The sequence below is a fragment of the Mastacembelus armatus genome, chromosome 3, assembly GCF_900324485.2.
Source record: "Mastacembelus armatus chromosome 3, fMasArm1.2, whole genome shotgun sequence".
Taxonomy (NCBI): domain Eukaryota; kingdom Metazoa; phylum Chordata; class Actinopteri; order Synbranchiformes; family Mastacembelidae; genus Mastacembelus; species Mastacembelus armatus.
The window spans coordinates 11,650,960-11,678,546 of NC_046635.1; the positions used below are offsets into that span (position 1 = coordinate 11,650,960).

The 27,587-nt window shown below is 40.7% G+C and overlaps 1 protein-coding gene across 3 annotated transcripts; it reads right to left on the reverse strand.

Annotated features, from left to right (window-relative positions):
• Positions 1 to 690: 690 nt before the first annotated feature.
• On the reverse strand, positions 691 to 27,365 carry rnf111 (ring finger protein 111). Of its 3 annotated transcripts, none has more exons than XM_026319936.1 (15): positions 27,244 to 27,365; positions 22,882 to 23,838; positions 18,518 to 18,650; positions 11,113 to 11,264; positions 9,971 to 10,165; positions 8,792 to 9,174; positions 8,206 to 8,458; positions 6,681 to 7,044; positions 6,469 to 6,594; positions 6,186 to 6,303; positions 5,241 to 5,321; positions 4,273 to 4,368; positions 3,812 to 3,898; positions 3,284 to 3,387; positions 691 to 2,238 (listed from the first exon to the last, which is right to left on the reverse strand). In XM_026319936.1, the coding sequence occupies exons 2-15, from the start codon at positions 23,753 to 23,755 to the stop codon at positions 2,121 to 2,123; spliced, it is 3,084 nt and encodes a 1,027-aa protein (XP_026175721.1). In that variant the 5' UTR covers positions 23,756 to 23,838; positions 27,244 to 27,365; the 3' UTR covers positions 691 to 2,120. The 3 variants fall into 3 exon arrangements, with proteins under 3 accessions (XP_026175721.1, XP_026175720.1, XP_026175722.1); XM_026319935.2 differs by having other exon boundaries at positions 26,847 to 27,361; XM_026319937.2 differs by lacking the exon at positions 3,812 to 3,898 and having other exon boundaries at positions 26,847 to 27,361.
• Between the last annotated feature and the right edge of the window lie 222 nt (positions 27,366 to 27,587).

Sequence of the window (27,587 nt, forward strand, 5' to 3'; positions counted from 1 at the left end):
ACACAGAAAGGCCTGGTTGCGAACCTAGGACCTTCTTGTTGTAAGGCAACAGTGCTAACCATTCAGCCACCATGCTGCCTCATCTTCTTTCTGCATATGCAATTAATGTTGCAGCATTGGTAGCATAAACATACTCATCTTCTCAGTCTGTCAACATGTCCTCTCAACCCAGATCTGAAGATGAATTCTGGTTAATTGTACTTTTTAAACATCATTATGTTATTTCTTTATGTTTGGCACCAGTTGCATGCTCTAAAGGTTAAAGGGCAACAGGCTGTTTGATCATGGATCAAATGATATCAACAAACATTTATAGTTTCTTCATTGTCAAGTATTTGCCCTCAGCTAGTAATAAGGTTTCCTTAGCATCTAGCTGGATTGAAAACTTTGAGCTTTTCAGACTCCACAGCAATCAATGATTTTTCTATTTTTTCATGTATACTACATACTTCGGTAGCAGCAAGAGAAAAAAAAATGGAAACGAAAATTTTGCTAGAAGTACTAGAAGGGGGGTATCTGGATTGTTTTACTAACAAGTTTGAGTGTGAGAATAATATTTTAAAAGTCTCTATTTACGGATTTGGATTTGTCGTAATTTTTTCATGTGTTTCCAATGTCATTTCATAACACGAAAAGAACACAGCACTTAGTTAAACATCTGATTATCAAAGAGGACACCAACAAAAAGACTCAAGAGTTATCCAAGTTTATTAATATTATTTTTAAAACTAATATAAATCCCACAGAATATGATCCTGGTGCCTTTAAGTCAATGAATGCATGGATACCTGCTTTAAGTACTGCATTTCAACACTCCATCCAAAATATCTTTTTTTAAAATGTTTTCATATTCATCAGAGTGGAAATACATGGCATCAGCGCACTGTCATAATCAACTGAACTCCTGCCCTTTTCTCTCTTGTGCAAGTCTATGCGAGTGAGTTAGTCAACAGTATTAGTGTTTTTCTTTCCACCGCAGCCAAAAATGCTGCTCGACTACAGAGAGACAAAAGGGAGGGGGGATAAAATGATTTGAAGTGTGACAACAAACAGATATGAATCCCAAATTGAGCTGTGTATTTCCCTCTGAACACACACTGGAAATTAATGTCCAAACCACTGCTGGCACCAAATTAACAAAATGATCCCAAGGTCGCAGGCTCGTGAAATTTCAGACACGGACATGTCGACCTGAGATCATCTTACAGAACCTAGTTGACCCACACATGCCCGTCTACAGGGAGAAACCCTAACAATACAAAGAAAAGATTCACAGCAGATCCCAACAATCATTTAGAAAGAACAGTCAAGAAAGGGATGTGACATTCTTTTTTTCCTTGTTCTCTAAAATACATCAGATGTGGCGATAACGGTGTTTTAGTCAAATGAAGGTGCTGGAGGGAGGTGTGATCGTAGCAAAGCATGTGCATATTCAGGAAGTGAGGTGAACATTGGAGTTTATTTCCACTCTAGAAAGACTGGGTGTGCACTAATACAGCAGCTGATCTGTTAACATATTTTCCTAGTTAGGAATGTCGATTTACTTAAAAAACATCTTTCACTAAGAATCCACATCTTCTAAACATAAACTAATCAATACAATGATTGGTAAAATGAATCCTGCAATGTTTTTTTTTTTCTTTCCCCAAACTGGAGGTTGACATTCTATTCTAGTAAAGCAAGGCATTAGGTTTACAGAAATGCATCTTTACTAGAGCAGCTATCCTCACCTGCAAGTTGTTAGGCTGTGTTAAGCCCACGATATATGTGCAAAGAAGTGCATTGCAAGGAAACATGCAGAGAAACAAAACGAAAATGACACTTGAGGAAACAATCAAAAGCTACATAAAAGCTTCATAAATACAATAAAATCTTAAACCCTTAATGGAGAATTCTAGCTGTTGTAGTAACATGTGGCTGGCACTCTAGGCTCAATGCTTTTTTGTCAGGTGTTTTTTTTTTTTTCTTTTTTTCTTGTAGTAGAGCTGCACAGGTAATTCATGCCATCTTTGGTTGACTGCAGTACTGAAGAGAAAATTAATATGATCTCAAAATAAATTTTCAACAAAAGGGCTGTTAGGAAAAAAAAAAAAAAAAGAAAAAAAAAAAAACAAACAGCATCAACTCTCAGCAGACAACTGTGCCTCAATGTCCACTCTGCAGATGGGGCACTTCTTATTGGTGAGGAGCCACTGATCCACACACAGCTGATGGAAGAGGTGCATACATGGCAGGCGTCTGGAGGTGAGGAACAGAGAGACCAGAACAGTTGAAACAGAATTAAAGTCACATCTGTTGTCTCTAACAAGCCTCTATAGTGTATAAAGTATGTCCAATTGTTATGACACAGCATGAGTATTCCTTTCCACCTGGTCTACTCACTGCACTCTGATACTTATCAGTTGTTTGGTTTAAATATTCATTATTATGAAAAGATAAACATTTAGTTAAGGAACACATTGTCTGTGTAACCAGAGCATGGTACAGCTTATTCCCCTGGGCCAAAGAACTCCAACACAGACCCTACTGGCTCACACCTGTGCAATATCTGTTATAATCTACAGTGCCCAGCAGTTTTAGGAAATATTCTCCCAATGTCCTACAAGAGGATTCCTTCATTTGAGCTCTTCACATAAAACCTTTTCAGTTTGTATCAGTTTCCATTCTGGACAGACTGCTGACCTACGATCACCTTTATACTTTTAATTTGAGTAGAGCTGATAACAGATAAGAATCGGAGACCAGAGAAACACTGATGGAGGACCAATTCCATCAGACTGTCTTAGAGATTTATTTCTCACTATTTATAATATGAAAAATTAATGAAAATCCATTTACCAACAAATGTATGTTTCAGGGTTTTTACCTGTTAATGACCCCCACCATTTTATATATGTATACACTCATTTGCTAAAATCCAGACTATAAATAATTAAGCAAAAACAAAAAGCACAAATCACTCCTCATTTCTTTTCATACCAACAGAGGGCAGAACATCCTCAGAAAACACTTGAGTGTGTGCCAAAAAGCAGTTCCAGGAGGCTGGTAATTTTAAGGCACTCTGGGGTTTTCTGCTGATTACTGTACCATTGGGCTTTTATTTTTTTTAAAAATATCTCAAGAGACCGTGGCAAAATGGAACAACCACATCTGCCATCTCACATGTCTGTGTGCACAGGCTCACAGACCAACACCCCCACACCGAAAGGATAATTGAATAATTGAATGCGCTCTGATCTGTGAGCAAAATACAGAGCAAACACCCAGGAGGGCAGCCGTTTACCTGACGTCCTCCCCTTCTTCCAGTATCGACAGACAGATGGTGCATTTTTCTTCTGTGTCTTCGTCTGCCCCTTCGTCTTCGTCTTGCTTACAATGCAGCTTTCTCTGTTTGTGAGAAACATTCAGAAACATGACTTCTGATGTGCTGCGTTGATCAGAAAAGCTGCCTCAGCATACTCATTACGTTTGGTTAATAGTCTTATTAAGCCACATTAAACTGCTCAACTAAAACCCTGTGACAACATTACAAATACAAATTACATTTGTATAAAAATCTAATACTGCCTCCAAAGAGGTAACTATGTTTGAAACAAACATTTCAACAAAAACAAAAACATTAAATTCCTTTGGGGACAGAGAGAATGGTCATTTTGTCCTGAAAACAGAAAAAAACTTTCTATTTCTTGTCTTTATGTTAAATAAACCAAAGCTCTTAGCCGAATTCCCTGGCCCCCAGGACTAAAACTAACATCTACTGAGCATGTGAGCAGAGACATGTTTCCAAATTGATTTGTTTATTATTTCTCACCGATTCTGGGGTTGCGTGCATATTTTTCCCAATAGATGCCCAAGCTTCAGGGGTTAACTGTTGATCAATGTCTCTCTCCAACACCTTCTGTATTGGGTGGCAGGGTGTTAGATTTCTTATTTAGATACATTTGCAAACCTCTAAGGAAATCTTTCCCCAACAATGTCTTCACAGCTGAAATCTCTGATCAAAGACACTACAGTATTTTCTAAGTGGTCGCAAAACATCAGACGTTTGAAATGAGCACAAAAGACCACTGCACACTCTGTCCCAGAATAAACTGTTACAGACATGCACAACTATATATCTGCAAAATCCATTACATGCTATATTCAGTACACAGCTACACACACACTCACACACACTCACACACACTCACACACACTCACACACACTCACACACACTCACACACACTCACACACACTCACACATTCACACATTCACACACATAGGTGCTCACCTTTTTGTACTTGTGTGGGTAAGTGCACCTCTCTATGGTTCCCTGAGAGGCTCCTCGGTTCACAGTCCCCAACCTTTCTTCTAAATGCAGCAGGTCCTGATGGAAGTATCAAACAAACAGCTATGAGGGCTGGTGCACACACATGCACAGATATTTTGCTCTGTACAGGCAGATATTTCTCTTCCTGCGCCTGAAATGGTAGCACACATGGGCAGACAGCTCCTGTGTGAGTTCTTTTGACCAACTGAAGTTTGGTTATTCACTCATCCAATTTAGTGGTTAACCCCTCTGATTAAATGGAACACCCATGCTACTGTACTGAGTACCAGCTGTGCCAGAGACTGTTGCATGCAGGAGTGAATATACTTCACAGTCTAACATCAAAATGTGTAAATTAGTGAATGTTCAGTTTTCTATTGTGCAACACTGGGGCTGTTACCTACTAGGCCTAAAATGGCTGAGGAAATACAGAAAACACAGACAAGGAACAAGTTAAATTTGCTTGGCAGACAGTGCTGTTCAAAGTAACTTTCCTTTTTGGCATACACATGCATTTGCAGCAATTTGGGGTTTAGTGTCTTGGTCAAGGACACTTCGACATGTGGACCAGAGCCTAAGTATCAAACCACCAACCTTGTAATTAATGGCCAACTTGCCCTGCCAACTGAGTTATGGAGGCCCTGAGTTATGTGAGATGTTACACAGTGTGTGACTGAAAACCTCAGAAAAAGCTGGTAAGTTAACATCCCCAATATTTAGTGTTTTGTTAAATGCCCGGAAAAGCACTATACATTGCTTTGGCTTTTCTTCCCACTTCCCTAAAACTGTATTCATCCAACCCCACAAATAAACACAAACTAGAAACAGCAGTGAGGTAGTGAAGTTACTTGTATACTTGCTTTATTTGTCCTCAAGCTTATTTAAACAAGTTAACAATGGTGGTATTAAAAAAAAAAAAAAAAACTCACCTCATAGGTTCTTCCAAAGCCAGTCATTCTAGATGAGATGTACCGAATGTGCGGGTAGGTCACTTCAGATATGCCAGTGTGCTGTAAGGGAGAGAGCAAAACATGCACAACACGTTATATTCAGCCCACTTAGATAAACAAACAAGACTACAGTAGATTTTTACCACACACTTTTTACAGATCTTATTTTATTTCACATAGTTCTTACACATAAGATGAGTGTTCACAATAATGTATGCTATAATGTAGTGGATGACTTTCAGATATGAAATACTTCTGTATTTGTATGTCTATCTGGGTAAATACCAGTGCCTTTAACAATGTAGAATTTCCTACACAGAGAGGGATGAATATTTTCTGTATGCTTTCCCTATAGCCCACATTAAAAAAAAAAGCATTTCTAATATCCTGTTTTAAAAAATCGTGTCTAAGGTGTTCTTTCTGTGCTGATGACATTTTTAAAACTAAGGTTAGGTTGGAACTAAATCATTTATTTTGAAAACTAATTAGAAGGGTTTCTAAAAGTGTTCACATGGCAAATATGAAATGATGAAGGTCACAGATGTGTGCAAATTAAAACTAATGAACTGCTAAGACCATTGTCTCATCAAAATCCACTTGCATTGAGGCAACAGAGGAAAACTGAAGACAACTGATGTTTAGCTGTTTCGGGGTGCACAAGAAAACAATAACATCCTAAATGTGTCGATTATATATGCACAAAATCTGACTCAGGGTTTCTGGATTTGTTGAGTGTGCACTTGAAATGCCTGATGAGCCACTATTAATTGCTAATACATTATTCATGTGGTTCACCAAACCAGCCTTGAAATAACTGATACTATAAATAAGGGGCCAACACCATTAATCTCAGCCAGACTTCATTTAAAAGTGATTCTTTCTCAGTTATGCTAATGCATGCATATGTGCTGAGGTTTCTCTCACCATGAAGGTGAGGGGGATGTGGTGCAGTCTGGGGGGAGGGTGATAGTGGGGCAGGTGGGAGTGCAGGTGCCCTGAAGGGTACGGTGCCACAGGCACTCCAGCCTCGATGCCAAGCTCCCTGTTGACAAACACACAAACAATGATGAGCCATCTCTGACCTCTAATATAAAACCCAGGAACCACAGAGCTGCATTAAACCTTCGTAATATTTGATTAGCTGAGGCCGGGATGAACTAGGATTAAAACCAACCATCTGCCAAGCCTCACTGCTTCTGATACTGACCATGCTGTTCTTTGCTCAGGCTGGCGGGGGTGGGAAGACATAGTTTGTGGCACATGGATGTGGTGACCATGGCCGTAGTTTGGGTGCATTCTGTGGGGGTGTGGAGGTGGACGCTCATGTGCTCGTCTGCAAGGAGAGGAAAACACACGCTAAACATAGAGCAGTTTACAGCTGATGTGTTATGTTCTTGCATGAATTTACTGAATACTTACGTGGGGTGCTGCATCATCCTGCGCCTCTGGACCTCCATCCTCTGCAGCATCTCATGTTGATGGAGCCTCTGTACAGAGGCCCCCAGTGCCGGCATATGATGTGGCAGGGTCTGGTGGTCGGTAGGCAGGTGCTGGGCCAGTGGGGCACTTGAACTAGACAGGTGGTGGGTAGTCAGAGGAGGGGGAGGGGCAGGGGGCATGCTGTGGCCTGAAGGGTGGGATGGCAGTGGTGGATGAAAGGTGACAGTGTGGGGAATGACATAATCGCCTTGTGGCGGTGGCTGAGGAGTAAGCTGAGGGTTCCCGTGGGAGTGAGGGCAGGCGGTGGAGGGCTGATGATGCAGTGAGCGTGCTAGAGAGCCATCTGTTTTAGAGGAAAAAGAAAAGGAAAGAAATTATGTTGCACATATAAAAAAAGAAATTCTACATTTTGGTTACTGAGAACAAAAAGGCACACAAATCTGACAATACTTTCTGACTTTTCTAGCTTTTCTGGTGCATTCAGCCCCAAGCTCATTTTCAAAATGATACGCTTTCATTTGTAAAAAAGGTATTAAGAGAGTATTTGTGGCGCTGGCACATAATAAATCAGTGACCATTTTCACTGTAATCAAGATCATTCCCAGCCAGTACAACAATGTGGCTCACTGATGTCTTTTTAACACATTTGTGGACTGTCCCCTTCCAGTTTTCGTCTTTGGTTGGGCATAATTGTTTCAAAACAACAGTGGAGGTCTGTGGTACAGAGGGTTAGGCTGTATCAGGCTCTGGCTACATGGACAATACTTGTTAAAAAGACCAATTCACTTTTTGTAGGGTTAAAATTGTGGAATTTGTTGACAATAGAATCTCACTTGACTTTCCTTTTAAGGAAAAGACACAATCTTACTGATTTCTGAACCATTCCATCAATCAAAAATATGAGTAAAAGGGTTATATTTTATATGCCAGTTATACTTCATGGCAACAGACATCCCGGCACTCCATTTTACAGATGGTGCATTTGTAGCAATATTTTTGTTGTTGGCACAAACCTTCTGTCATTAATGTGACAGGGTTCTGGCAAAGACAAAATGTGAGTTCACTACTGTGAGTCACCCATATAATAAATATTCACTTAATTTTCAGTTCATCTTGGTGCAGACTGGCTTGCTACTTATCCTAAGCAGCAGTGGAAGGAGGAAGAGAGGCGGGCGAGAATGGTGAGCTCATGCACTGGTAACAACTAACTTCTTTACCACATCCACATGAGAAAACCTTGTCACACCTCTTCACTCTCCATACTGAGCTATTCTGAGTAGAATGAGCAATTAACTACTTCTGCCTGGTACCGCTCCCACAGCACTTGGCACATTAACCATCAGGCTCTGTTAATTACTGTTAGCATTAGCTTTTAGGAGTGCAACTGTCTGCCAATTTTTGCACGTACTATGGCGCTGCAAATGAGACGATTTTCCAAATGCATCAGCAGCTGTTTGAAATTCTGATTTGTCACTAAATGTCTGGTTTCCTCTACTATACTCACATGGGGGGTGCATGTAATGTCTGCAGGGCTGGGGCTGTGTTTGTGGCTGGGGTTGAGCCACCATGGAGGAGTTGAAGGAGTCCACCACAGCTGGCTGGCTGGGCCCCGGGGTGGGCTGGGAAACGTAAGCAGGAGGTCGTGAGGTGGAGCCTGGGCAGCACGGGTCAAAGGCTGAGGTGCTCCCATGGAAACTAGCCCCGCTGTTTCCACCACTCCGAACGCTGCTGTTGCTCAGGTCCACTGGCAGAGTTTGCTTGTGAGAGGAAGGTGCAGATGTCAGAGAGGGATGAGTGTATATGAGGCCATTTTCCCAGAGTTTAAACACTGCCATGCACAAGTCATACACAATTCATGTCATAAAGCAAGTAAAATAAAATCTACTTTTCACTGAGCTCTGGGATTCTTTTTTATTGCTGTTAAATAAGAAACTCAAATACCATAAAAATGCCAGCTATTTACAATTGGCTATTGGTGTTTTTCTCTGCTCATAAAAAAAAAATCAAGTTTAGATGTTTTGTTAATTTGATGGTCAAGGACACCATGTGTATACAGTGTGGTGTTGGTGATGAATTTATAAGATATGCACCTGGTCATGGTAGTGGGCTGTGGTGCTGCTACTACTACTGTTGCTGCTGGCTCCAGCACAGGGTGCAGGGTGGGCACTTGGTCGCTCCACGGTGCAGCTCGACTCTTGGAAGGGCAGGGACCCTGGAGGCTGTGGTGCTGGGTGATGGACATGGTGGAGGAAGTGGTGAGTGTTACTGTGACTGTGGCTGTGGCCATGCTGAGAGCCACTGGTCTGCTGTGAGGATGATGCCTGCAAGCAGCTTGAGTGGGAGTGGCTTAGGGGCAGGTGACCGGGTGTGGGGCCCCCACACGGAGAGTGCTGCTGACAACAGGATGGGAGCCTGGGCATGGCCGTGCCTGCGTTTTCTTCTGCTGCACCTGAAAAACCTGGTCTGCTGTCATCTGGTGAGAGTAAGACATATTATTAGAAAATTATATATAAACGAACAGGCTTGCAATTTAAAAGGTGACCTGTGTTGACATCTGACTAAACAGAATAATGTATACCAGTGGTTCCCAAACTCCCCCCCCCCACACACACACACAGGCTTAATTTGTCTTTTGCTTCCAAACTCCACTATTTTCAGACACATAACACACATGGCCTCTCCTGGTTACCCACCATTGTACTGGTGAAGTAACATAATCCGCCTGATGGTTGCTATAGCAGCATCACTTCTGCATGACATTCGCCAGTGAAAATTTTCAAGTTTCACTTTAGTCCATCAAGATCTCTCTGAATTTTTCTTCGTCAACCCATTTGTCAACCCCATTTTTCCCATGTGAAAATGAATCAATGAATCATCGCTCGTGGGTCCTATTGTACTGGAAAGTACCTACTCGTAAGTGGGACCTAAAGAAGTCCTTTAAAACAAGTGTTCTAAGATCTATTATTCTTCTCAGTTCCTTTGGTTCCTACACAAAAAGGGGAACATCCTCCTAAAGTTCTAGGAAATATGAAAAATTTCCTTTAGTCGAGAAGCGGCTTATATTTTCAATAATCAATTATGCCTTGCACCACCCTGAAATAGCTCCATGGGGTCATACCCCCCTACGTTGGGAACCAATGATGTATACACGTTTTTAAGGAATATTAGCAGCTGAAACATAGTCATTTCGGGCCCAAGTTGCCTTGGAGCAAAGCAGTTGAAATAACATGCTGTAAAGCACCTGGTATGAACATGTCGTCCTATCTTACCCTCTGTGGCTGTGCGTGTGGAGCCACTTGGCCTCTGTGTGTGCATATTTTCTGATATAGACCCTGGGCAGCTAGTCGAAGGGCCTGGGGCATCATTGAGCTCTGAGGTAGAGGCATGATGGGAAGATGATGACGAGGACGACCTGACTGTTTGAGGGTGAATGCTGCCAGAGGTTGTTGGCACAACTGAGAGATCTGAAGAGGCAAAGAAGGTGATCATTTTTAAATGGCAGATTAATGACGATTACGCTCAGAGGAAGTGCTATGGTTATCACTTTGCTGGAGGTTACTAGAAGGCAGCGAAATTAAAGCCCACACTACTCAAGTTACTGCCAAATATGAGAATTCCTGATCCTTGAAAATGTTTCATTTGTAAACATTTCACAACAAACAAACTCTCTACAGGAAATGAGTTTCCTATATTATCCCACTACCAAATGTCCCTACTTTTTTTAATGACACATTAGATTTCAAATGATACTTAACAGAAACCCTTAAATATGGAAACATGTTGGTGTACTAGTTCTTCCTTGTTTAAAAGGTATGATTTTCACAATTCATATGACAACTAAATTTCATCCTGACTTCGTCTGAAAAATAATAATCTTGGTGTGAAATGCAGCGTGCCTCTGCCTCTGTGCGGAGGCTCAGCAGCCTACAAGAAGAGCAAAACATATTAGCATTCCAGAGTGTGAACTGCAACTATTTTTCATATTCACAAATTAATTTCCCCTCTTTCTTCTAAGACATGCAAATATCTCATACACAGTGCACTACCACTTTGCGTTTCATTGTGGAAAGGTTGATAAAGAGACCCACACTGGACATAAGTTACACAAATCCCTAAGGTTACAAAGCAGCCTGCTCTGTAACAGTAAAAGAAGGACTTGTGAACTGTAAAGGGAAACAAAAAAGAATATATGATATTACTTAGGGTTAGTGTATGCTAATGTATAATGATACACTCTTCATTCACCTAATTGATGAGTTCATAATGAAAACATAAGCTGTTTTTATTTTTAAAACAATACTACATGCTAATAAGTGGGTATAGATAACGTATGGATGAATGGATGCTACATGGTTTGGTACCTGGGTACAACTGGGACAAGGCAAACTCTGACATTTTGGTCCATTCTTACCATCTTCATCGACAGTGAGGTCCACCACCTCCCCAGCATTCTGACGCAGTGGTTGAATAACAGTGGAGAGTCTGTGACGTCCACGCGGCTCCTGAAGGCGATTCTGGGAGCAATTACCCCAAATCCTGCCAAGACCCCCCACTGAGCGTGACCTGTAGCCATACGGACATTAAAACAAACAAACAAATCTTGAGGACCACCAGGAGTTTTCTCACAGCTCACTGAAGATTTTCCTTTGCCGGGGTACACCAGGAAGCAACAGTGGGCCATTTTGACAAAAGCATTCAGGTCTGGTCTGACTACCTCATGACTACAGTGGTTTTTATTGCATTAGCCACACACTTTAAACAAACTGAGAATTGACCTTTCATTACTGCAGACCTTCCAGAGCAGAAAAAGCATCTGTGTAACTAGCAGCTGTGATCTATCTGCTCAGTATAACTGCAGTGTCCTAGCTTTGGCCCACATTAACGGATTGCAGTATTCAATAATACTTACATCTGTTTCTGTCAGGTTTAAATTTCTAAAGTAATGAAAGATTCTAGAGACAGATTTTATTCTAGTTTCAACACATAGCTGATGCAGTTTTTTTTTTATTTCTGGCACCAACAAGGTGATCAGTCCTTATGTGAACGGGATTACTTAGGCAGCCTGTGTTTACTTAAGTGTACGAAAGGTTATGTTTTTATTCTGTAGCACAGATGATAATGTAACAAAACAGTATTTGTGGTAACTGATTTTTGATCATGAGTTTCTGGAAAGGACATAGGACTATTTGGACCCAGTACAGGCAATGGCACACTAGTTGACTCAAATCATTAGCACACAGGTATACATATACACACACACACATCTATCTGTGGTGAATTAAATAGAATAAAATCACACGTTTAGATTGGCTCATGCCTCCTCTCAGTTTCTCTCAGGGCTGCCATAATGGAGATCCGGATCCACGAGCACACCACTACTTCTAATTAAATCTCACTATTCTTTCCACATGGCTTCATTTTTCTTATGTCTCGCCTGAATGCTCTGTACCGCTAAAGCCCTGCCTTTGGCCCCTCTTCCTTTTAATTTTCTCTCTCCAAAGGCTCTGTTGTTCTACCCCTAGCTCTGTGAGACTGGAGTGAGAGGCCAGGGAATAGCCACATTTCCCCCACAGCGCCGTAAAACCAGGTGATTGGAGAGACAAGGGATTCTCCCAAGGGACAAGTGACAAAAGACTGTATGGGAGTGTCATAAAGGAGGATACCATGGAGCTTTGTGGCCGGGGGATTTCGCTGCTGCTCTCGGGGAGGTTTTTTTCTTCTTCTTTGGTTTGTTTTTTTTTTTTTTTTTATAAATACACAGGAGCAGAGGAAGGCTGTACATGTGAGTTCCAAGAGCAATGCCTTGTTAACCACAGCTTCTGATGTGTCAAACTAAATTACAGGCATTCTTATTAATTAAATAGTAAGATGGATAAACTTTGTAAATCCCCAAAGGGAAACCTAAGACATATCATAGACATATAAGAAATTATTAATTATTACTGTGTTCATGTTGGGTTCCAACTGATCGAAGTCAGACAGGACAAGTAAACAGGATACTGGAATCAGTGCATATGTGACGTGATGGTTTTTAACATATCTTTCTGTTAACCCTGTGACAGACAGGTGCTCCCCTGTCTAATGCCATATGTAGGAGCATATGACACGATAATAAGGCAGACCAGGCTACCAGTGTAACTCATTTACAATGGTCCTTCTTTATTGGGAGGTTAACATTGTATTATGGTATATTTTAGAAATTAAATGTGTAAATGTGTCTGCTTTGTTATTTTGCCTTTATAGTCAGGCATGACAGGCTAGACTCACTTAAGTGACATTTTTTTTGTGACAAGTATTTTAAAAATGTTTTAAAAAGTCTAATAACTGGACAAATTAAAACAAATGCTTGATATTTAGCCAAAAATCAAATCTGTGAGGATAAGTTTAATGACTGTATAAATGCTTATTATTTTAAGTGCTCAATTAAGAGTTTGCTGTTGATTACATTCATAGTGTTTCAACCCAGGAAATGCCATTCTTTGTGTTTGGAATAAGAGGATTCCCATTAGCTCATACTGTGCGCATCCAATTCAATTTCCTGTCAGACACACTGCACAGCAATGAAAATGGAATATAGGGGAACATTTATTAACTTCCGTATTCATAAAAAGCAAAAGCAAACTGTGTTCATGAATGTAGTCAAAGCAAAATGCAGTGTGGATTGTATACAGAGCAGGGCGCATGGTTGCTGTGTTAGAGTGTAATTGGCCAGGTTTCTTAGCTCTGTGAGAATCCCAGGGAGCAGGACTGGTCCCCAGGTAAGAGTTCCTAATTAAGTAGACCTGGGATTATTTTGTAAATATCTGTTTACTACCACGACCCCCAGAGGGTGGGTGGGGGGTGTGGGGGCAGCTAAGAGGAAAACAGTACATTGTAAACATGAACACTATGGGAATGGGTGGTTTGGCAAAGCCGAGGCTGTGCCAACCTGATGTGAACCACATACTCGAGGGATCAGAGGAGGCCTGAGGGTTGTGGTAATGTAGAGTAAACTGCTGGGACTGATGCTATGGACAGCTAAGGCTGGGAGTTTGGGAGTTAAAGGAAGGAGATGGTACACAGTACTATATCTGCCTAGTAAGAGTGGTAAACAATTTGAGACAATGAGCTCTGTATAAACACACAGTATCAAGTATGTCTTCACATTTAAGGCAACTACTTATCTTCTGACACTGAGGACTGATCTGATACTTTAAGACATATTTACAGAGCAACATTCAGGACCTCATCTTTGTCAAAGTAAAAATGCAAAGTTACACATAAGCTTAGGCATTATAGAAGATTCAACAATTTGTGAAGAGGCTGTAGATGGATGAACTGTCTGCAATGCAACATTCAGCATTTTAAAAGGATACATTCTTGGCAATGAACGTATTTATTGATTATTAAAACAGCTGGCAACAAATGTATGTATTGATTAGTTGGACATAGTGATGTAGCTGTTGGTGGCAGCACACAGTGACACGATGAGCAGCTGCAGAGTAAAAAATGGCAGAAGAGAAACGTGAAAGTCACATTTTCCACAATTAAACAATTTTTACACTGTTATGTGGATCGTTGCGGTGCCTTCTTCTAGTTTTCTGTTATGTGGTCAGGTTGTGTTATCAGTCATCCAGTAAAATGTTTACAGTTCTCAGGCCAACTGACAAAGTTGTGCATCTCACTGACTTTTGTTTTAACTGATGTCAGTCTACAGCGACTCTCTAAGACCTGGACCTAAGACTTTTTTGTTTTGTTTTTTTTTTTTGCCATTGTATCTGTGAAGCTAATGGTGAAAATGGTGACACGCGCACGCGCACGCGCACACGCGCACGCACGCACGCACGCACGCACGCACGCACGCACGCACGCACGCACGCACGCACGCACGCACGCACACACGCACACACGCACACACACCGCTGTTGTAATGACTCTGAAGGCAGGTCGGAATCAACATGAATTAAATGTTTCTGTTTTCATATAAAGACTAGACAATGTCATGAGAATCACGTTCACAGATAATCTGGAGTTGTTGTTTTAACACATACAGCACACAGTCCGGGTAATGTCTGGTCCGTGTTCTTCGGAGAATTGCATTTTAAATGCAGCTCACAAGGATAATGTCTAGCATGTTCAAGTGCATGTCTGAAAGCATGTCGATTCATTAGGATTAATGTGCCACCCACTTTTGCTTTAAGTGTGAAATTCTAGTTAAAAAGTGCCTTTTTTAATGTAATAAAATTTAGGATTTGTTTACATGTCACTCGTAAAAATGATTTGTTAACGTCCATATTTTTGACAAATGTTAAAAACAAATTTCTTTACATTCTTTTGTAAAAGTCTGATTAATTGAAAACAGACTTAAATCAATCTAATCACAACTAGAATGGAATAGGTTGGTATTGTAGGTTGACGGGATGCGTTTGTGAATCAGTCATACCTGTTTGTCTTTAGAAATCTCAACAACCTGCTCAACAATTTATGCACAGATGGGCTGTCCACTGTAATCCCAGTATGTGTTACAGTCACAGTAAGTCTAATGACAAAAAGTTTTTGGACTGATTCACTAGGACTGCAGCTATCGATCATTTTTGGAGTTGAGTATTCTACCGAATATTTCAGCCATTACTCGAGTAATCGGATAAAACACAATTTTGCATTTTTAAACAATATACAATAATATACTTTTGTGTAATACCTAACAGAAACGACAGGTTACCTTGAAATGACCACTGGGTGAGACAGTCTGGTTCACAACTGGATGCTTTAGGAGTTCGCTTATTTGGTGCATTGCTTACTTGCAGTTTAACATGAATTATTAAATTAGTTCACTACTTTGTTTACAACCAGATGTGTGGCTAACAGATGTTCTGTTCAGATGTTGAAGCACTGACGAATTGCTGTTGTGGTTCGCCAGTTCTTCTTTACAATACAAGCATTGCACTGTGTTGTCATCTTTTTTAAGTTTGAAATATCGCAAACTTTGGACATTTTCTGCCTTTTATGGACGGTTTCTCCGCCAACTTTTGATACTGAAATGTGTTGTGCAACAGTGATTATGGCCCGTGTGGAACAATGATCCCCAGGTGGAGCAGGTCCAATAACACACGTGATAGTAATTAAACTGTACTGTAAAATTGAATTCTTTGCCTCGAGTATTTTTTGTAATGGAGTTCTTCGATTTACTCAAGTAATCATTGCAGGCCTACTCGTCACTATGCATGTGCCGAGCTGATCTACAGAATCAGGGCAGGGACTGATCAAGGTCTTTTTGTTAACTGATCCATATCAGCTACATAATTGTGGTTGTTTTAACTCATTGTGATCTGAGTTAAACGCACACACATTCACGCCACAGTGGACTGTAAAAACACTGAAATAGTTCTTCAAATGGACAGCTTTGCCAGTGAGTGAACTGTGGAATGGCATGAACAAATAAGAAAACAAACAAACAAAACAACAGTCAGTAGTGTGAATTAAAACTATCTACACTGACAGTGCCTCAGTGAACAATGTGAGAAGATCAGGTTTGTGATAAAATGGGTCACTTTGGCCCGACGTCAAAAAGATTTCCAACATGTCCTTACAGTGCTGCACTGTAAAAATACTTGCACACATTATACAGAATCATAAGGAAAAGCATTAAAGGAAAGCTGCAACGCTGGCTATATTTTGTGAATACTGACATGTATTTAAATCATAGTAAGCCTGTGTGAGGCTATGAATGCACTGTGAAGATGCTTTATATGACAAACATAAGTATCATATTGATTATAATATCCACATATTCAAAATTAAACAATTGGGATCAGAGGGCAACCAACTAACTGCTAAAAGTAAAATACCCGATTAAGACAAACAGTCAGGGCCACGATACAGTTATGTGTGCACACTATGTTAGCATAAACAAAACAGACACACTTTCATAAATTGAACCACTGGCAGTGTAAACACAGATTTCATTGCTTGTTCTACTGGTCTTTGATTCTCCACCCCCCCTTGCCCTGGTGCTGCCCATCCCCCCTCCAACAACACTATCCATCCTCTACAGAGCCAGGACCTCTCTTAAAGTGAGAAAAACAGGCAGATTAAACTACATATATACTATTCTAAGCTTGGTGTAATCAAGCTCTTCTCAGACATTATTTATAGGCTGTTATAAAATGAGAAAGAAAAAAAAAAAAAAAAAAAAAAAAACTGTTACGGAAAAGCCAGAAACAGAGACAGAAAAAGGTTAAGACAGTAAGAGGTTAGTGATCTGTGCTGCAAAATCACCTACATGAGGAATTGGGAGAGTATTAAGATCGGATGTCATATTCTCAGAATGGGGAAATAAGATTCTCAGTCGGGTGAGGAAAATGAAGGGGGCTACAGTAAAGGACTGTAGGAGATATCTGTTCTAATATTTAGTGGTTCCTCTGAGAAACAGAGTGCTACGCTCTAATTCATAGATCATCCACACATTAATCTTCTGTGTGTTTCTATGTTTAAATCCAAGGCAGAAAACCCCTATCAACTACCCCACTTCACCAATTCCTTTAAAGGGTCCGTACAGTGAGGGGTGGGTGCTGTGCACAATGACGTAAGTATTTGGCTGCACTGTTCTAGTGTAGAATCTATTCATCTATCAATATTGTTACTAACCAATAACTCACACTACTTTCAGCAATTTCCCAGAAGACATGATGTTTACAGGAAGACAATCTATATTTTCTACCTCACAATATTTGAAGCATTAACAAACTAATTCCCACATTTGGTTGAAATGAATTAAAACCAAGACTGGAAGGTGTGGAAAATACATTAAAAGCACTATGGTGCAGCTTGGAAAATATTTTGCAGAACTTCAAAATCTACATGATTTATAACACATGGACTACAGTATACAAAAACACTGAGCACATATATTTCACTTTCTGTGACACTTCTTCTTTAGTGGCCCTATTAGTATTAATTCCCAAGTAATTAACTAATATTGAAAACATATGGTTTTGATATGTGAGAGCTATAAAATAAAAAGACCCTTTCACAAGCTCAAACTGGCTTTTTACCTCCACCACTCTTTGGTTGTACTGCTATAAACATCAAGGCATTCAATGTTGGTGTGTCTTCGTTCTCTGGGCAATGTAAACCCACTAGAGCTGCACCCCATACTGTGCTCTTCTGAAGAACCATCCATATTGTTAAACCCAGCAAGCTGATTTTACACCTTCTCCTGTTTCTAACATAATGGCTGCACCTGCGTATACACATACAGCACTCAAGGTGTTCACTGACAATGCCTTAACTTGATGTGGATGTTAATACATAGAAATGATTACAATGGCAGAACATAAAACTGACATAAGCTGTAAAACAATCCAGTGCAACAAAACAAACAAAACAACATGTAAACAACACACTGAACCCATCGTGCTTAGTGTGTCGCAGTACAGGTGAGGGGTTATTGTGAAAAAGATACTGATGATGAAAGGTTTGTCCTCAGTAGTGGGCTCCAACAGACCTATTCAGGTATGCCTCAGAGTTCGATATTAGGTCCTAATCTTTTCAGTCTGTAACTGAAGCCTAAAGTCCCTGCTGGTCTGAACCTGATTATCTGATGATCTCAATTATCTGAGTCTAACGATCTGTCAACTGATTATGTTTGATGAAAAATGTGCCAGAGGCTTTTTGAAATTTATGATAAAATAGTCACAAAAGGTAGAAACGAGTATAAACCCTTATTATAAAGGCTACATTTAAGGCACAATCCACCTGTACCTTACAACATGCAAAGACTGGAAAAATGTTCAACCCCTAACATCAAATTATTGTCAGATCCCTGAGATGCATACCTGAAACTATCCCCAACTGTGACGATTTCCACCTCACTGTCTGTTGAGGTGACGTTGATCTCCTCGCTTGCAGGGACAGCAGGAGCCGGAGCTGGAGTTGCCTCAATCACCACCACATCCTCATCCAGAGCACCTGAATTTACCAGGGGATGTTAGTATAGTACTGACAGACACCACACAATCTGACAAAGGCAAAGAAAGCATCCAACTTCAACAAAATGAATGCAAATACAATCATGAAACAAGAACATCTGTGTGTATGTATCTATGCTCATACAGCATAAAGTTGCACTGTTCCCCCTTTTATTTTCTAGTCTAACACAAGAAAACAGTGCAACCTTGATTTTACATTGGTCTCGTCTAGAACCAAGCAAGCCTTGCAGGTGGCAAGTGTTGTAGTTTAATGCTGGGCATGGAAGGAATGTAGATCACCAGTGCTCTGCTCTGTTTGCACTGGTATTAGCGTTTTTCTTTCACCTTTCCCAAATCTGACATGTGATCAACTACCTGCACATCAGATCACACTGGCCCTGCCTTCCCTCTGCCCATAAGAACCCCCCTCAAGTGTGTTCACTGAAAATAAATGATTGCAGTGACAAATTGGAAAGAAAAAAGTTTAGGGTTTAGTTTTCTATCAAATATCTATATCGAGTAATATACTCGATCTATATCAAGTCAGGCGATAGATATCTATATCTATCAAATAACTGACATTTTTAAAATAATTTATGTGGAAATAACCCAATTTTGTAAAAATTTATACTCTGGCACAAATCATAGAAAATTCATAGAACACAGAACAACATATTCAAAATATCTTTGTATTTAAAAATCAGATGTGTTATGTTGTATACAGTGGTGTTACATGCAGTTGTTTAGATTCCTATCCACATATAATGCGATAAGGGAAGATTCTGATAAGCCCCAATTTTATTTCAACTGCAGCATGACAACAACCCCAAACATACAGTGAGAGTCATAAACAGATATTTTTAGTGATAAGAAAAACATGGAGTCCTACAACAAGCTAGTCATGGCAAACTAATTTGAGACAAACGCATCATTCTCCTCCGCCTTCTTAACAGAGACAGAGGGCGGTGCCTCCTAAGATAAATTCTGCATTGTGTTTTGTTTTTAACTGAACACACAGCTTAATGCACTTGCTTATTTTAGGGTTAAGCTCAGACATAAATCTATACATTTAATCCCCACCAGTGATGAAGATCATATACAACATATAGTTGCAGACATCAAAGGCTTAAAGCTGCTTACTTGTGCTTCATGCTTGTTTCTAATTATTGTCAGTTTCTTGGTGTAAGTGAGAGTTGCTGACTCATGCATCTGGTGTATGAATCAAAGTCACAAAGTCTCCCACATTTTGAAGCCTTCCATGAGAATCTCAGGACTAACTCACCGGTATATAGCAAATAGCAGATATTAACAATTATCACTGTCAAGAAACTGTATATAGACCTAGTGTATGTATGTCCACCTCCTACAACTGACATTTTAGATGTGTGTGCTTCTTGTTACCAATATGTTGGTATGGACCAAATTGAATCAATGCAAACACTGCTTGCATACACCTAGCCCTGAGTAGAAAATCAAATGGTTTTAAAACAAACTTTATTTGTCCAAGTTTTATGCTTCAGTACTGTATACTTTGTTTTTGTGTACATCACTAAGTGACTTGCAATGCTAGTGAACTCCATAATTCCCCAGTGCGATTTCTATTCCAGTTGTCTCCTCTGAGAACTGCTGCTTAGCACCCTCTGCAAGTCTGGCTGCCTGGCTGTCTGAGCCTTTATGTAGTTACTCAAAAAACAACTCCTTTCAAATTGTTAGAGAACCATAACCAATATGTGCAGCATTTGGTTAGGTTACTACTTTGATTCCTGACACGGCTATATAATAAAACCTGAAAGAATTATATTTTGCGGCCATGTGTGACCTATAGTCGGATCAGTTGGCATTAAGAGAAGGTATAATACTCTTAAACAACTGCTACTGATGTTGCCAGGAACTGCGCTGCAGGTGTAACTTGAATTCAAAGAGAATTTACCAAAATTTGTTTAAAAGCCTTTGTTGACAGCAGGTTGGAGGTAGAACTAAACTGTTACCTGGCAGTATCTCTGGACATTTAGGAATCAGGCTTCTTCACTTGCCTCCTTGCTTTCCCCTGCTGTAACCAAATGCCTTGTTTTCCCTCTAGACCTGCTGTTTCCATGCAAAGGCTGCTGCTAAACAGTGTCTGAGTTGTCTCCCACCTGCCTCCCACCATAGAGGCACAACAACTAACTTTCCATTCTCCCCATAGGGCCACAGAAGCAGAAACAATGCCGAGGCTAAATGGCTAGATGAAGAAAACAATGCACCAGGTCTGAGGTGGGGCTTTTCAAAAAATATTTAGACTCCTGCTGTAACTGCTGGCACATTTCAGATCAGAAGACAGAAGGTGACCTTCATATGTACACTGGACTGAGCTGCTTCAAAGAAGAAAGCAATGGTTTAGACTTAGGAGCTGCATAAAGCTTTTGTTCCACCAGGTACAGACTGCTGTACTTTCCATTACAGCCTGCCAGGTGTCCCGAAAAGCAGAGGGGAAAATCTATTCCTTTATCACACATTACAAAAACTTTTGACCAAGTTGTATCTCAACATAGAAACTAGATGCACAACAGCAGCAATATGCTACCAAACAAACAAAACAAAGCAAGAGAGGCAAGGGGGCAAGGGGGCAAGGGGCGTGTCTGAATCAACTTTCAAATAACATTTAAAAAAAAAACACAAAAAAAAAAACACCAATGTTTTGTGCTCTAGACAGCTGTTTTGAAATGAGCTAGGAGGTTAGCATTAATTCTAAAAGGTACTATGTCTTTAAACTACCTGTATATCGTCTGTGAAAATCACATTCCCAATGTACACAGTCCGTGATGGCTGAGGTTCTTGGCTGATGGACAGATTTTCTTCAAGGTAAAGAGGGTCTATGAATTTGTTTGAGCCCTTCATGAATTTACTTCCCCTACATCACACCAGCCTTCAGGAACTCTTGCAGGTTAAACTGGGCTAGTGAAAAGCCTTAGTGGCTGACTGACTCTGAAAGATTTCCTATAAACAGACCTGAAATACTCAAAAGCCCAGCAACATTAAAGCTACATATTTTTATACAAATACATTTACTGTCATGTTACTGAGGCAGAATGAGTTTAAAGGTGTGGTGCTACTGTAACAGTTCTATCTTCCACTGCCAAGCCATGCACAGTAAACATTAAGTGACACTGCCCACAGTCATCAAACTTCTAGAGCCAGGTAGTTTGCTTGACAAGCGAAGGGAAACTGACAGTCTGGTTGGTTAAAATGTGACATTACATGCTTATTAAAGTCATCAACATCTAGTATATATACCATATTTTCTGGGTTTGAAGTTGCACCGGAGTATAAGTCACTTTTAGCAAAAACAGCCTTGTTGAACAGAAAAAAATATATTTAAGTTGCTTCATTGTATAACTCGCATTTCTAAATATAGTCTAATTTAGCCTATGAAGAATGTAGGCCAGGCATAACAACGAGCAGTAGTGCATTACGAAATTCATTAATCTGTGTCAAGTTACGTTAAAAAATTGCACCAACGTTGAGTGGGGGATGAAACAGCGTCTCCTCCTCATGTCTCAGGTTGTCTGAATGATGACACTCACTCTAAACTTTGTTTTTGGCTGCAGACTTTTTTTACCTGCACTTTGAAGTCTGCAGTATAACTCTTTCTTTTGGGGCACCATTTTCACTTGTGTTACACTAGGAGTTATAGTTCAGAGTGAACATACATGTTTTTACTTTTTCTGTGGTATAATATTATCTTCGAATGAGTCAAGAGTCCCAAGAGTGTCATCTAACTAGTGTCATCTAAGTATATATATCTCATTGCAAGTTGTACATGTTGACCTCTTCTCCAGCAACTGCCATTTTGTTTTCCTGTTCAGACTTACAGTGCATGTTGATTAAGCCTGCGTTACTGTACTTCAACTGAAATATTTCTGGCTAAATATTCTCCTGGTGATGTTTCTTTTCACCTGTTGATAGTCAGGAAGCCCATGTTGTCTAACAGCAGTTTCAATATTCTTTAACTACTGCAGCACAAATGTTGATTGTCCTATAACTACAAGTAATGACTGCACAGTCAGGCGATTATTCCACAGTGTTATGATGAATGCAGCAATGCACTATATTATATTTTTTAAGTGGTCCCCATTGATTTAAAATGTGTTTACCTATACGCTGTCACCCATGTAAACATACCTTGTACTGTAAAACAACATATGTTAAATACAACTCAATTCAACTGTAAGAGAGTCAGGATTTGTAATTACCTGTGGTGACAGTTGCACTGTTGGGCTGGCTGCTGGTGCTGCTGACATCTACGTACAGCTCATCTTCTGCTTCAGTGGAAGAGGGCGAGGACGAGTCACTGCTTAGCTCTTCACTGGAACTACTGGTACTATGGAGTAGAGCATACTTCCTACGTGCAATCACGTCACGTTTCTTCCTCTGCAGCAACAGTCGCTCCTTTTGCTTCTGAGTCCGCTGACCCCCTCCAGGAGTTGATTTCACAAAGCGTTTCCTATGCAGAGGCCGCCGGCTGCTCAGGCATGGCCGTTTCAGCAGCACTGGCTCAGTCTCAGATCGCACCCACTTATGAGAGCGATTCCCCCGAGTTCGACCTAAAACAGGGCGCAGGCCAACTCCAGTAGCTCCTGTATTCAAGGTCGGAGCCTTGTGCTGGCCCCCTGTTGCTCCAGCTTCCCCTTCATCCTCTGAGCTGAGTGTGTCCGAGTCCCCGAACTGTAGGCTAGATGAAGGGGAGGAAGCACAGTCACTAAAAGAGGACTCGAGGTTGTGTTCATCCTCACTGGGGTGCTGTAAAAGTTCTACCCTTGGACGCTGAGGGGCTAGTGAGCTCTCACTAATGCGGTCCTCCTTCAGCGAGCAGTCTGACGGCCCTGCCTGTTGGCCTTTTCTTTTTCTGCGCCCAGGGAGGCTCCGTTCTGAGTCTCTGTGTGTCCCTGTGTCCCTCAGGGGCCGATGCCTAGACTCACACAGGGTTTCAAAGTCACTGCCTGCCTTTCCAATCACCTCCATATTGTTGGGGAAGCTCTTGGCTGCCTCCATGGGCTCTGGGTTCACCAGTGGCTCCTTCAAATGCTCCTGTCTGCCAGGGGCCTCAGATGGCACCTCACTCTTCATGGTGGCAGGTCTGTCCTCACTGGGCAGACACCAAGTGCACTTGCATCAGTTTCTAGGCTTCTAGCCACTGCATCTCACAAAACCTAGAGAAAAACAAAGTAAAGTTACAGGTGCATGAGCCACTCCAGGCGATGAATGCCAAAGGATCAGATCATGTTAGGATTAAGACTTTTCAAGAATTCAGGAAAAATAAAACACAAAAAAGCATTACATCTAAATATAAGCCCAAGCAGTGGGGCTGAAAATTTTCTTTGTACCAAGTCATTTGTAAAAATGATTTCATGATAAACATGAAATGATTTGTTAGGTAATCCATCAGAACAGCACAAACAAAATTTAAATGACTTCTATTAAATGTACCTCTTGGTCACCATTTTTAGCAGAGCCAGAGATCAGGAAAACACCCAAACTGGAGTCCAAGCTCATTTGTCAAGTATTTTTGAATTTAAAGTATATCCAAGACTCCAACTTTGGTTTAAACAAATAGTAACTGATGATAAAATAGAACTGCATATTTAATTGACTATAATTAATATTATCTTTCCCTAGTTGTAAGAATTGAAATGGAGTTTTTAAAGGTTGCAGGGGAATTAAATAAAAATAGAAAAACAACTGCTTAATTTACAAAGTAAAAAACAAGCTTAAAATGTGTTATCTGTATTCACATTTTGATCCAGATCTATAGTTTTTCATAACGTGCAGTTCTCATTATAAACTGTTCAACATAATTTCCAAATCACCTTACAGCAGCAGATATAAAAACATTCATTCCAGATTTTTTACTGACCTATCAACAGCCTACAGGCTTATAACAATACCTGCTGTTCTTAAATGTGGGGCAATGTATCTATTCACTTACAGTCATTTTGTTTGTCAGTACACGTTAAGACATTGATCCAAGACTGATGATTAAAGAGAGAAAATAAACACCCACAGGCTAAGTCAAATGAAATGGGTGAGTCACTTTTGATACGGAAATAACCACCATGAAAACTTATTCTTGTGTTTATGCCATGACTTTGGGACAGTTCTGTCTGTTTCTGCGCTCCCACAATCGACTCCCAAGAGAAAGACGCTCTTTAAGCATGTTGCAGTGGGAGAATTTTCACAAGGGTGTAATGTCTCCCAGAACTACTCCAAATTCCAGTGCTGCCAAAACTTAGGCTACTTCAGAAATACAATGAACACTTTTGTATTTATGGTCAAACTCCATGACATAGTTTAAGAAGACACATTTCTGACCACACCCTCTGCCAGCCAGCAGTGGTTATATTAACAAAGATTACATTACTGGATAACTGGTCTTTCTAAGCTGGCAAGAAAAGGATAAAGACTTCAGCCTTCAGCTGTCAATAAAACTGAATGCCACTTTCATGCTAATCCTTAGTTATACAGTTGCCTAATATAAAGTAAATAACATTCTTGCAATTTACCAACCATACAGTATCACTATAATAATTTTTATTATTATTATTATTATTATTATTATGGTGAAATCATTATCATTAGCAAGATATTGTGATATTGCAGCACTGAATACTAGGAAACAATTTCAGTAATTAATAAGGCAAAAGGGGTTTTAAGTATGTGCAACAGAAAGATGTGTAATAAATCAAGACTGATAACTCATAGTAATTCAATAAAAGATGCTTTGATCTGCCTCAATATCAAACTTTTTCACCATATCTCTGCAGTTGATACCACTGTGTCGGTAATTACAAAGGGTACTGCATTTCTGTGGTGATGTTCACTGAATGCATGGTGGTTCTCACATAACGATGGCAACAGTGTGAAGAAAATGACAAATACAAATACAGGATACTGTACGTGCACTTGGTGATCCACCCACAGCAGCAAGCAGTCTACACACTTCTTGATATGATGTAACCAGAAAACAAAATGATGGTGCTACTATTTGAGCAAGTTATCGAGGAACATACTGTACTGAACCCATTTAATGCAATAAAAGACATAAAAATAAAACAAATGCGTTGCTTGTGCCATCTACGCGCTTTGCCAAGCCAAGACTACACAATTCACAGCATTAAGAAATTTAGATGCTGTGCTTTCCAGTAAATGTAAAGAGTCTGTCAACCCCTGTCATTCTGTCTGCAATCCATTCACACTTCTTACATCCGAAAATACACCTGTAAAAGCTACTATAGATTTCACTTTCCATTTATCTGCTAGTGTCTCAATAAAATGTAAGAGAACAACATTCCTGAAGCTATGTGCACTAGTGTGTCGTCTTATATACTTATATTACATACAACGCATTAGATTTAATAGAGAACCCAGTGTCAGTACATGTTTTGCTTCATAACAACATGATAGTTGTCACAAGCCCTTGAGCTGTGACATTTGGGAAGCAGGGCTGCTGAGGTTGGTGTTCCCAGGGGCTGCTTTCCTCCAGGATTTACCGAAGCTGTGAATTTGGAGCCTGCTATCTGAAATATGCCACAGTGGTCTTTTCTGCTCTTACACCCAACTCCGTGATGAGTGAGAGTCCTTCAGATGCCTCCGAGACAGCTGCGCAATGACATGCATGAATTCAGGGGCCTCAGAGGACTGATGGGAAAAATCCCCACGCATCAAGGCTGAACAACACAGATTTCTCCATAAAAAAGATTCAAGCAGCGATAAGCAAAGGACAATGAGGCTGCCAGCAGGTGTACCACTAGGAACTCTTTAACTACAGACGCAAATATACGGTGGAGCTGAAATGGCAACAGGAAACCAATTCAAAATGTACGACTGAGCCAGAGCTGCCGCTGAGCTGCTGCTAATGAAACCCACTGTGCTTTGAGCCAAGCACTGTTAAACTAGCCCAGGACAGAGCTGCATACATTTATTTAACCTGGAAGAGCCGAGCCTAAGCAGTTTTCACAACGCTGAACAATTACAATAAGCAGCTGTCTGTCTGTGTCCAGATGAGTGTTAATTGACAGACACTAAAATAAGCAAATGTATATACATTTACCAGCTTGACCCATGTGAGGGTTATTATGATAACCAAAATAAAGCAGAGCACACGGCTAGCTTGGACCTAGTCTGACACACTCAGACAGAAGACAACAAAGACGAAATGTACCTGAGTCTAAGTCCTTTTTCAAGCTGCGTCCCCGTCCTTTTGTAACTTGTGAGGTTAAATCCTGTGGGAAATCATGTCCAGTGCTGAAACGGGTCGTTATCTGAATGTGGGACCCAAGTGCAGCTCGGCAGGCCTACACAGAAACCGCGAACCCTGGACGTCTAGTCGCCGGGATTGTGAAACTGACAGCACAGTCCCGAGCGGAGCCGAGGAGCAAAACGAAGGTACGGGCCCTGGACAGCTATGAGCTAAGCTAACGAAAAGGCTAGCTCCACTTCACTCTTCAAATACCCGATTATACGCAGCCATTTTGACTCGCACAAGAAACCCGTCGAATCTGAAAAGACGGTACGACCTGTCCACTAGGTTTATATCTGACAAGATAGAAATGTCTCACTAGTAGCCCTCGACGAAGTTCCCATTCCTTCCTTCCGAGGCATCCACTGTTGTTTACCCAGCAGGTCGTCTGCTCGCTGGCTGCGGCCTCAGCACAGACGTTCCCACAGGCGCCACACGTGGGCGCCAGACCGCAGCCAGCCTTCAGCTACTTTACGACAGTTTGCGACAGCTTGATTATGTCCCTTTTATAGTTCAAGACGGAAGGGTGAATGAAAATATTCCGTGTCGAGAGCACTCCTTCTCCAGGCTCTGTTTGTTGTCGGCAAGAGACCATAAGAGCCTCTGCAGCTAAATATCCGGCCTCACCTGGACTGAGGAAGTCGGTGCATCACTGATGTGCAT